Raw genomic sequence first — 12,875 nt, forward strand, 5'->3', positions numbered from 1 at the left:
CTTGAGGGAGTTTCCCTTGCACAGTGAGATATAAATTTTATCTTTTCATTATAGAATATTCAATAATATCTAATGTGGCTTGCTAATGTTTTGGTGCAAGTAGATTGTCTAAGGGAGTAACGAGAGGTGCTGAGGTTACATAAAGATCGAAGACGATAAAAATAAATACCACCATGAGGGATAACTGGATATACAGTTTATACTTAATGAATGCGTACTGAATACTCAGAACAGTCAGGCCTCCACTGGGCAGGCAGGGGTTAGAGGGTGGGGTTGGGTGGGTCGGTGTCCCTGGCTGGACAAACATTTGTAAGAAGTAAACATCTTTCAATGGCAAAGCTGCTTATCAGCTGTGAGTCCTTCCTGGGAACCAGATGTGGCTCCCCGCCCTTGTTCCCAGGAAATGGCAAAGGTGAAGGCAAGGCTAATATTCCTTTCAAAACAAAATATTTAAAAGTACACAAAATTTGAGATGAAATTGTAGTTATCATAATGATAGCTATAGTTATCATTCGTCATAGTGGTGGCAAATCCAATAGTGAAACAATCTGGGGTCAAGGGGTTAAAATCCTGTGATAAACCACCTCTGATAACTTGGAAAAATGTGCGTTTATGTATCCATATATATAGGGGTAAGGAAAGATGCCTCCATAACTAACATTTTCCAAAGAGAGAACTCAAAGGGAGATGTACAGCAATGGGGTCATTTAAGAATTCGGTTTTCATCTTGGTCCTTCACCTTCTGGAAGGGGCCCTGAGTGATTCACTCATTCAGCTGAACAATAATGGCTATGAAGGCGTTGTCATTGCAGTTGACCCTAATGTGCCAGAAGATGAAACACTCATTCAACAAATAAAGGTAAGTCCTAAATGGTAATTATCCATGCTTTTTTGAAAAATTAAGCATAATATTGTGATAGAGGAAACGTGAGTTCTCTAATTCCAGCTGCGTGGCACTGGCAAGTTTTTTTTTATACCTGTGTCTTCATTTCTTCAGCTATAAAATGGAAATAATAACACAACCATTATGATTCGTCTGAGAGATGAGATAATAAATGCAATGCACATAATTCAGAGCTTGATATATTGTTGGCACTTAATAAATGATTTCATTGAAAATTATTTAGTTTTGCAACCAAGGCAGAGCCAACTACACTTGGCAGATATTGTGAGATGCGCAGAGGGTAATTCCTTTGCCTGATTTTACCACTGGCTCATATCAGAGTCTCCTTTCATCCTCCTAATTGTAACCTGCTTCTCTGCAATTATAATATAGGAGTCCAAGATGCAAATCTCTGACTTAAGAACAAGCCTGACCCTTACAGTGTGAGGAAACCCTGCATTTTCCCAGCCCCGGTGCAAAGTGTCCTCTCGGGGCTGCTGAGCAGCCTCATTTCACTTGTTGCTTTCTCTGTAGGGGAAGGAAAAACTAGGGAAGAGGACTCTTCCCGTCCAGGCAGAGGCATCTAACTGTTGTAAGATAGAGGGATTAGAGAGGTTTTGTACAACAGCAAACAGCAAAGAATAAGAGGGAAATGTCTTATAAAAGACCACCCTGGAAAGCAGCTGTAGCACACCCAGAGGTGGTACTGCATAATGAACAGAAGTACTGGTTTATAAAACGGGGATAATAAGAAGTATCTTCCTCACAGGGCTTTGTGAGGATTAACAATGCATGCATAAAAGGGAAGCTAGGTGAAAGGTATATGGGAACTCTGTACATTTTTTGCATGTTATCTGTTAAGTCTAAAATTACCTCAAAAACTTAGATAGAAAGGGCTCATCATTCCTTACCAAGCCAAAGGGACTGAGACTTGTTTCTGGGCAAAGTTCCTGAGTGTGAGCTCAGAAGTTAATAGTGCAAGGGCCCCCAAGGGTCTCCTCGAAAGGTTCCTTGCTCTAAACAGAAGCAAACCCAGAAAGATGGAGTTTGGGGAGAGAACCGTCTCTACCACCAGGAGGAGTTTGGGGCTGGAGAAGTACAGCAGTTGAGGGAGAGAGGAAGTTCACCTGCTTAAACCAGAAGACCATCAGATATTACTGCCATCAGTGAAAGGGAAATTCATGCCTTCTGAAATTTCTTAACAATCAGAAAACTTGGGTGAGTCTTTGATTGCTTCTAAACTTAGGAATGGCATCAGAAAAAATAGCCACTTGGAGCAAGAGACCAGGAAAGTGTTGGAGGAAAATGTGACCAGTATGTTTCTGTCTCCAGCTGGACAGTCAGTCTTGCTCAGGGACATGTGGGAAGGAGCACATTAGCGTCTCTAAGGACAATGGCAATTTGTATTTCTATGGTGCTTTAGAGCAAAAGCAAAAGGACTTTCACCTCACTCTCTTTGGGGGGGTTCCTCCTGAGAAATATACTTCTCCCTACAATTATTAAATTGGTTTTTTGGTATGAGCCCTAAGCGAGTTGGGTATGAGAGAGGTTGGTTTCCACGTTTCCTTGTCACAGGAGCACTTTTAAGGGCAATAGTGTGCTCAGAGTCCCTAACTGAGTAGCTAATAAAAGCGAGTCCCTATTTGATGTTCCAGACCTGCAGTCGAGGGACTTCACTGTGGGTTTTGCCACTTTCCTGGTCATCCCTCAGTCTCTGCTTTCTGGGGAGACTCTTCCCCCGGGTGTCCTTGTGTGAGCAGAAGCCTCTAAGTCAGCTCTTAAATACCGTACTTGCTTCAGCAGGGCAGTCCGAGCGTCTCTCCACCTACAATACCGGCGGGTGGCGCTGTGGCAGTTCCATCCAGGGAGACTACACTCTCATCAGTATTGCATACGCAGTGGGAGCACAGGTCATAAGATGAGGGAGTGAGAATCAGGGAGAAGCGCTCTCTCGCTCTCTCTCACACACACACCACACAAGAAAGATAAACAACAGGAGTCGTTTGGGGCCTCCTCAATGTATGGGAACCCAGGCATCTTCCGTCTTAGCGCTCCTGGACAGTTTGCCCCTCATTATAACCTCTTCATTCATTCATTTGTTCCTTAATCCAAGAAATATTTACAGAGCATTTACATTATGTCAGGTACCAGGAATCCAGTGGTGAACAATATACTATCCCTATCCTTAAGGAATTACCAGCCCATTCTATAAACTTCATCCTCAACATTCTTCAAACCTCAAAAGCTTAAGTGTCTTTTTGGATATGAGGTCACTTTCTCAAAATATGGAACAGATGCCAAAGCAAAGATTCATTATTAATGTTTCTGTTAAAACACAGAAGACATTTCATGCTGCTTAGTCGTCTTCCTAGGAGACACCGAAAATTTACATTTCACAAGTCAAATTGTAATATAATACTCTAACATAGGAAGTTTTATACCTACTTTTCAACTTTCTGGTGATATTGGCTCAGTATTTTTATTTTAAAAAATTATACAATGTTAAATTCTCCTAGCAATTGTTTAAAATCTGGCTTTTTTTGGAAGGAGATGCAAATCATTTGGAGAGCTTTTATAAAACTAGCAAGGCAACCATTATTATCACCATGTGAAAGGTTGGAAACTGAAGCTCAGAGAGACAAAATAAATTCCGAAAGTTTAACCCATTAGCAAGCAACAGAGCAGGATTCACCCCTGCATCAGTACCCAAGTACTCTTTCCCCATACAGTGATGAATTGTTTCTGCTCCTAAGGCCAACCTCCTAGACATTGGAGCCTAGTCACTCTGGTCTATTCCAGCAAGGACTTTCCTCCAGCAATGATCCCTTTTTTCTCTTGTATTATCAGGTTTTTTTTTTTCCATTAGCATATACATATAATAGTTCCCATTAAAAAAACAAACAAACTCCCTTGCCCTGTAGTCTTCCTTCATCTACTGCTTCATTTCTCAATTCCCTTTTAATTTGTAGAAAAACTTCTTGACCCGCTGTCTGTTTTCACTGCCTCTGCTTCCTCACCTCCCGCCCTCTTGAATTCACTCATATGGAGCTGTTGTCTCCATTCCACAAAATGGTTTACTCAGGTTGCCAAATTCATTGCTCAGTTCTGAGTCCTCATCTTCCTTGATTGCTCAGCAGCATTCAACTCGGATGATCACTCTCTCCTTCCTGAAACACTCGCACCCTCTGCCTTTGGATTTCCTTCCCGTTCACCAGCTGCTCCTTCTGAGTCTCCTTTGCTGGCTCTTCCTCTTCCCACTTCTGAATACTGGGGCTCCTGGAGCTCAGTCTTCAGTCCTCTTCTTCCCTCTGTCTACACTCACTTTTGTGTTTCTCAATGATTTTCAGCCCTAATAGACCCAATTTCCCTTTCTATAATAAATATCTTGTAATACCCTTTCTATCAATACTATCTTGTCATGATGCATCTCAGGGAATCTGCAGAGGCATTTATAATTTAACACTACAGCTCTTTTGTTTTAGAGAAATAAATTTAGGCATAATTTGAAAAGAGATTATATACTTATGCCACTTCCTTATATCTAACACTTAGTGCTATACTGAAAACAAATACTATCATAATATTTAGTTAGCCCCCAAATTATTATAGGAGTCAGCAGGTGTTGAAGTTGTATTCATTTTAATTTGAGTTTCTCTCCACTACTACTTGGTGTGAGATGTTGAGACTAATACTCTCTAGTTCTCAGTTTCTCCCTTAAAGGCTCACTGATCCTCAAAGGATCATATAAAATGAAACTAAGAGCTAATATTTGATAAGCACTTGTGCTAAGTAAACATGGTTCCAAATGCTTTCTTGACTTCATTTGATCCTCACAACAACCTTATGAGCTGGTCACTGTAATATTTTCCATTTTATAATTGGGGAAACTGAGGCTCAGGAGGGCTCAAGGAAATTTCTTTTCTTTCTTTTTTTTTGGCCACGCCACGAGGCTTGTGGGATTCTAGTTCCCCAACCAGGGATCGAACCCAGGCCCCAGCAGTGAAAGCGCCGAGTCCTAACCACTGGACTGCCAGGGAACTCCCTCAAGGAAATTTCTGATGTCCCACCATAAGTGGTGCAGCTGGGATTAGTGTCTGCTTCTGGAGTCTTCACTGTCAACCATTACACTGTGACACAGAGCATGTGGTAAAAAATCTCAAAAAAGGCTAGCTATTATTATTAACAAAATAATCTCCTCTTCCAAGCTTGATAAATAGCTAGTTTTTGGAAATGTGAGATACAGATGTAAATTTGAATAATTGGTAATTTCATCTTTTTTTCTGTCATTAAATGCTCTTGTTTATGTTCCCCCTCTCCTGACCAGGATATGGTGACCGAGGCATCTCCATATCTGTTTGAAGCTACAGAAAAAAGATTCTATTTCAAAAATGTTGCCATTTTGATTCCTCAAAATTGGAACACAAAACCTGAATATGTGAAACCCAAACTTGAGACCTACAAAAATGTGAGAATATCAAGTTCTTTTTTCAAATTTGGTTTTCTTTTGTGACTCAGATTTTTTCATCAAAATATTCTAGAATCAAATAAAATTGTTTCAGAATATGCTGGTGTGAAGTAAGGTCAATTCATTTGCTGAAATTTTGTAATGATGAAAACTTTTTCTTAAATTTCAGGCTGATGTTCTGGTTGCTGAACCTAATCCAACAGGTAACGATGGACCCTATACTGAGCATATGGGAGGCTGTGGAGAAAAGGGTAGTAAAATTTATCTGACTCCTGGGTTCCTAGCCGGAAAAAAGTTGCTTCAATATGGATCACAAGGTATGGGTAGAGATGAAATATTCTGCTATATTTCTCATAATTTAATAATTTTATGTTGCAAATGGATAAACAATAGCATTATCTTTCTGAGTAAGAACATAAAATAGACTATTATAGTATGTTTCTTTCATGTAAAACAGATTCCAAATAGTGCATTTCTCAGTTAGAAATTTATTTTCTTCATATTCTGCATATATATGTGTGTAAATATAATATTTTAAATTTTCAGATTAGTATCAGATAATAACTCTAAAATAGTTTAATATGTAATGTTGGGTTTCTATTGCTCTGTGGGGAGACACCTGAACAAATTAAACCTCCTGCCTGCAATTCAGGTAGTGGCCACCAGATGGGAGAGATGCATAACGTTTTCAGACTTCAATGTGCGTTCATACTATAAACGGATTGTTAAAATGATTCTGATTCAGTAGGTATGGGGTAGGACTCAAGAATCTGCATTTTAACAAGCTCCCAGGTGACGCTGATACTGCCTGATCTTGGACCTCACTTTGAGTATCAGACAGAATATCCTTGCTGTTCAGCTCTCAAAAATATGTGACTAAAGAAAAAATCAAATTTTCCTTCACAAAATATTATTTAGCATTCCCATATGAACCAAATAGAGCAATCTTTGGAGAAAAGATTAAAAGAAACCAGCAATGGAGTATATATAATATGTACTTTCCAAGTATAATCAAGTGTGATTAGTATTAACTAATTAGGTTAGCTAATAACTTGTACTAGGTTTCTTTACCACTTTGAAAAGATTAGAACAAATTTGATTTTCTTCATTTAAATAGGCAAGGCAGAGAAAACAAACAAGCAAACAAAATAGCACTGGTGCCTGCATGCTCCACCCCCAAATACCCTAGAGCACTTTTACAGACCTTATCAGAAAGAAGTGTCCAACAAACACACCTCTTTGTTGTTCTTCTACAACACCTCCATAACACGAACAGATAATTGCCAATGTATAGCTCAATAAATATGTGTTGAACTGATTTACTTAGCTGCTCCAACCCACTCCTGGGCCCACTCCAGCCATCAAGGTCACCATATACAATGTCATTCCTTTATACTCTCTCCTTTCTGTACTATGACTCCACGCCTGCTACTTCACAATCTTCCCTTACCTTTAAGAGGCCATCAGTTGTTCCCTAGCAGTGAGAACAATCTAAAATCCTTAATGTGAGATACTAGGGTTACTTAACATGCACCTCCTCACGTAACCTTCCAAATTCAGCCTACCTGGGAATTTACATTCCAGAAAAACTGAGCTGTACATAAGTCACTAACATTCATCCAAATTTAACAAATACTCACTAAGTATCTATTAAGTTCTAGACAGTATGTGCCAAGACATGACAGTGAAGAAGTCATGGTACCTGTTCTCATGGAGACAGGAGTCTGTAGTGAGAGACTGGCAAGTAAGAAGCAATGACAGGGGCTTCCCTGGTGGCGCAGTGGTTGAGAATCTGCCTGCCAATGCAGGGGACACGGGTTCGAGCCCTGGTCTGGGAAGATCCCACATGCCACGGAGCAACTGGGCCCGTGAGCCACAATTACTGAGCCTGCGCGTCTGGAGGCTGTGCTCCGCAACAAGAGAGGCCACGATAATGAGAGGCCCGCGCACCGCGATGAAGAGTGGCCCCCGCTTGCCGCAACTGGAGAAAGCCCTCTCACAGAATCGAAGACCCAACACAGCCATAAATAAATAAAATTAAAAAAAAAAAGAAGCAATGACAATATAACACGATAAACGCCATAATGGAATATAATGAAAGTGATAAGGAGGGGTACCTGGACTAGTTTGAGGATGTCAGAGAAGGCTTCTAGGTGGATATAAGCCTAATATTGAAAGAAGAGTAGGAGTTATTCAGTCAGAGATAGGGAGAGAGTATTCCAAGCCGAGGAAAAATATGTGAAAATGACCAGAGATGAGCAAGAGCATGATGTGGCTCTAGAAAGTAAAAGGAGTTCAAGAATCCATTGTCATTATGGAGTTTTGGAAGTGGGTGGAGAGGAGCAAGAAATATGGCTGCAGAGGAATAGGGCCTGAATCATCAGGGACCTTGTACGCATGTTGAAAAGCTGGACTTAACCCTGAGCACCATAGTGGAGTCATTGAAGACTGGAGACATGGAGGCCAGTTGAGTGAGTGTGGCAGTAGTTCAGAAGTAACTGGCAGTGAGACTGGAAAGATGAGAAGAGGTCAAAGAAAAAAAAAGGCAGATGTGGAGGAGGCAGGGCTTGAGGTTTGTCCACATATGAGTCATTAGGGAGAAGGACCTATTGGGGATGCTGCCCTGGCTGCCCTATCGGTCAGCCTGTGCTGACCTCCATCATTACACTTGCACCCCTAAGGATTATAGTTATCTAAAATGATGTGTGTCATCTGCTAGACCATGAGCTACGTACGTGAGGACAGGGCATTTGTTTTATCACTGTATGACTAGCTGCCTTGCACTTACTAGGTACCTAATTGACACTTGATAATTCAAAATAAATAGTCATATTTTACAGAAATGTGCAATTGTCGTATCAGATTGTTCCTTCTAAAGAAATCGAAACTTTAATTTAAAAAAAACATAGCAAAGCATAATAACATTCAGAAGAATTACTTTCTCTTAGTTTAAGAGGGTAATTTTACCATTCTTATTGTAATCAGGTGTTTAAAATACTTTTTCACAGGAAGGGTATTTGTCCATGAATGGGCTCATCTACGATGGGGAGTATTTAATGAGTACGATAATGACCAGAAATTCTACTTATCCAATAGAAGAAAAAAACCAGTGATGTATGTATATTTTGATTAACTTTTCACAAACTATTTTAAATTGCAAACAATTTTGTCTTGAATTGATTACTTTAAAAATGTCAGTCTTTTGTCTTATTTTCTATCTCTCACTCTTAGTGCCGTCTTTTTCAGATTCCCATAAAACTACTACTTTTGTTCACTTTACAAGTGTCTTAATTAGTTGAATTCTCTACTCTGCAGCTACAAATCATTTGCCTCTTTGTGTGTGTGTGTACAACTAGAAGAAATCCACAGGTGCTACGTTCAGTATCTCCATCTTCCTGTATCATAATCAGTGACATAAACAAAGCTTCAGTGCCTTGAGGGTAGAATACTATCTGTGTGAACTGTCAGTTTGAATGGGCCTGGGAGAGACTGTGGAATTTTAGCTGGAAGACAGTCCAAATATTAAAACAAAACAGAAAACTTCTCCCGATTTGAATACAACCTTGTATGGTGTCGATAGGAAGCAAAATGAACACTTAGAAAGTACCTCTGCTGCTGTGATTTTACGGGTGAGTTCTTGCAATCAAGAGTTTCAGGGAACAAACTGCTTTAGTACAAACGTAAAAGGGAACTTCCCAATTTATTTTGGAGAGCTAGCATAATTCAGATACTAAAACCTGACAGATGGCATGAAAAAGAATTCGGTAGATAAAGCTTTCTAAAAAGGTTTTAAATAAAAGGATAGTAAGTTACACCTGGCATAATTAAGGGAATAACAAACACACTAAGGCCAAGAAGGATGTCTTCCAGAAGTCTGAAAATGCTATGATATTAGGTAAGTAATTAATATAGTATATCAAGTAAAAAAAGAAAATTAAATGATTATTCCAACAGATTCTGAAAAGGAATTTGATAAGCTTGCACATTTATGCCTCAGTTAAAAACAACCAGCTCTTTTTAAAGACTAGAGCTGGCACAACACGCCTCTTCACTTTTGCTTCCAGTTCTACTCCCCTGGTGGCTGTTTAAGGAGACGCACTCAGCTTTGGTTTGGTTACTGTCTTTATTCAGCACAGTTTCCAAGGGAAGCTGCACTGGGCTCAGAGATCAGCCTTGGCTTCCCCTTTCTCCCACAGGAGCATTACCGCTCTCCATTTTCCCCTTTCTTTATTACATTCAAACTCTGTCAGCTTGGTCCACTACCATGACATTTTCCCTCACTCTTATGTCACTTTAGGTATAAAAAGACACTAAGTGCTTCCCAGAGCCGTACACAGTCTACCTGATTGGCTTGTTCCCTCCGCACCGCAGACACCACTCCCCAGGGCCACTCCCCTGACGCGATCATATGTTGGATGGACCTCTCAAATCTCAGCCCACGGATGCCATTCAGCCCTGACATCTGCCTTTGCCACTTCTCCTGGCTAAGCTTCCAGACAGACACTGTATATCCCCTTGAGAGAAAAGCTGGTTAGTACCTATTCCTTCCTAGGGATATTCCAGAAATATCTACATATACAGCATGTTCATCCTTCCACAGATAACATTTGCAAAACCACGTCCTTACCATGTCCTCTTAACAATAAATCTTATTATAACATACAAATAGCATTTATTGCTTATCTACCAAATTTTTTTATTACTTTTAAGGCCTAGAAACAATTACAAAAATGACAGTACTGCCCACAATAGAAGGCTTCCTTAATATGATGCAGAAAACATCAATTGAAAGCCAACTGCCTACCTCATATTTAATAGGGAATCACTAGACATTCCCAGGAATAAGATAAGAGTGGGCACTGTTAGCAGTTATCCAATCTTGTTTAGAAAGTTGTAGCCAATGCAATAATATGTTGGGGAGGTTAAAAGAGGGGGGGCTACTAGAAAGGGAGAGAGAAAATTGCTTCTAGGCAGATGATATGTGGTCCACTTAGAAAGCCTGAGGGAAAAAATAGAAATTAAAATTGATAAGGGAAGTCAATCAGGCAACCAGAGATATTTGAAGAAAACTCTAAGAAATGTGAAAGTTATATTTGAAGAAAACCATAGCATAAAATCCTTCTAAAGGATTTAAAAGAAAATCAAGATTAAACGAGAGATTTTCAATTCATGGAATATGTAAATCCAACCCCGATTAATATATAGGTTTTATAAAACTCTAGTCAAAAGTACTTCTATTTTTACCTCATTTTAAAGTCCCAGAGTTTATTCAGTAGATAGTACCTGAGAACATTTTCAAAAAAGAATAGGTATAAAGGAAATTTTTCTCATTGAATTTTAAATATACAATAAAGCTATGTTAATTAAAACAATGTGAACTGACAGACACTTACACAATAATTTACTATTTAATACAGCTAGAATTATAAATCTACAAGGAAAGACAATATTTCTTAAGATGTCAGGACAATTTTTAACTATGTGGGGGGAAAAATTAACAGACTCTCTTTCAATTGGATAGACTCATTAAATATAAAAAATAAAACCATAATGAAAACTAGAAGAACATTAATACATATCAAATTCCTATATGGTGAAGGTCTTTCTATACATTCAAGAATTGGAAAAAGACATAACTAAAAGAATAATAAATTTGGCTACATATAAATAAAAAATTTTGTTGCATATAAGTCAAACATAAACTAAATTAAAAAATAAGAAACAGAAAAAGATATTTGCAAAAATTTAAAAAAACAGGCTTCTAAAAACTTAGTATTATAACACATAAAGAACTTTTGAAAACCAGTAGGAAAACAATAACACCCTAATAGAAAAATAGACACAGGAGAAGAATAATTTACAAAGGAAGAAATAAAAATGGCCAGTAAAAATGTAAAACTGTTCAGATATACTAGTAATCAAAGAGGTGCAAATTTGACAAAGATGAGAATCGTTTATTACCTAGTAAGTGACTGTCAGTGGGATGAGTGCTCCCATAGATGGTTATTAGAGGAATAAACCAGCATAACTTTTCTGGAAAGCAATTTGGTGACACATATCAAATCTCTAAAAATGTTTTCTATTTCTTGCTCCAGTAATTTCATGTTTAACAATCCATTTTAAAGGAAATGATAGAATGAGCTCTATCAACAGGCTTTAAAATTTTCAAACTTCTGGGTCTGATCATTTATTCTGGGAGTCAGTCATGTAGCAAACTTGGAAACAGAGTCAAAATTTTATGTGACATTTTATTTATTCATGGAAGTTTTATTTTTAGCTCTGAAAAATTTTGGGGGGGGGGGAACAAAATGAAGTAAATTAGGCTAAATTCTTGTTGTAGTATCAAAATATGAAATTATTAAAATCACATTTTGAAAGAATATTATGAATTATAACAATACTTTACAATTTAAATGTACTAAAATACTAAGTTTTTTAAGATCAAGAAGCAAAGCTATACGTAGAATGTTATGCTGATACATAGAGAAGGAAATGCTTCAATATGCTAACAGTAGTTTATCTCTGACAGTGGGACATGATTCTTTTTTTCTTCTCTTCTTTATACTTTTTTGCTATTTTCCAAATTTCCTATAGTGTTCATATATTATTTATATACTCATAAAATGAGATGTGGGTGAAAAGTACTCCATTTATAATAGTGACAAAAGTCATAAGCGTGTAAAGAAAAATCTAATATACCTATGAACACACAAGAACTATGCAAAAACTGTATGACGTAAACTAGTTAGATCAAAACAAACAAACAAAAAATGTCAGCAAAATTTTTGAGGTAAAAAAAAGAGGGCTCCTGATTTTCCAGGGACAAGGGGACTAGATTAGGAAGTGCCTTAGGACTTTGATCCTTGTTAATTCTTAACAGTAGCTGTAAGCCAGCCTTAGCTCTTCTGCTGCATAGAAACACATTCTGATATCATTTTGGGAACCCCTCAGATACTTTCTGGCAAACAGAAATTACTCTAATGAGAATTTAATAATTTTGCTATTTAAGGGGCTGTATTTATTTCTTGAATTATGAAAGGAAATCGTAGACAAAGCCATCTGTAGAACCTGACCACAGAGTCCAACACTTCTAAATTATATCACCTAAACATCTAACCTTAATATATTTTCAGATGTTCGGCAACTATTTCTGGTAAAAACGTACTACGGAAGTGTCAAGGAGGAAGCTGTGTCACCCAAACATGCAAATCCGACAGACTAACAGGACTGTACGAAAAAGGATGTGAGTTCATACCTGATGAAGTTCAGACTGAGAAGGCTTCCATAATGTATTCACAAAATATTCGTTCTGTAAGTGCCTTGTTCCTTTTGTTTTTCTTTTTTTCTTGACACTTACGAATTTAGTGAGGTTTTTATCCCAGATGCTGCAAGAAAAGGTCAAATGTTAGGAAGTCATCAGAGAACAGCTGATCTCTGTGGGACAAGCCGGGAGAACAAAATCAGGGATAAAGTCCTATCTTCCTCAGACCCCTTCCTTAGGTCCATTTTTTGCTTCTCCATCATCTC

At 38.2% G+C, this 12,875-nt stretch overlaps 1 protein-coding gene across 1 annotated transcript in view; it reads left to right on the plus strand.

Moving 5' to 3' along the window:
- Nucleotides 1-697: 697 nt before the first annotated feature.
- Nucleotides 698-12,875, plus strand: part of CLCA1 (chloride channel accessory 1) — a 37,514-nt gene continuing 25,336 nt past the window's right edge. The window contains exons 1-5 of the mRNA XM_059925692.1: nt 698-859; nt 5,208-5,348; nt 5,518-5,665; nt 8,357-8,462; nt 12,482-12,659. Coding sequence (XP_059781675.1) covers nt 698-859; nt 5,208-5,348; nt 5,518-5,665; nt 8,357-8,462; nt 12,482-12,659 — 735 coding nt within the window. The remainder of the gene's footprint in view (nt 860-5,207; nt 5,349-5,517; nt 5,666-8,356; nt 8,463-12,481; nt 12,660-12,875) is intronic.

The sequence above is a fragment of the Balaenoptera ricei genome, chromosome 1 (genome assembly GCF_028023285.1).
Source record: "Balaenoptera ricei isolate mBalRic1 chromosome 1, mBalRic1.hap2, whole genome shotgun sequence".
In the NCBI taxonomy this organism is placed as follows: Eukaryota; Metazoa; Chordata; class Mammalia; order Artiodactyla; family Balaenopteridae; genus Balaenoptera; species Balaenoptera ricei.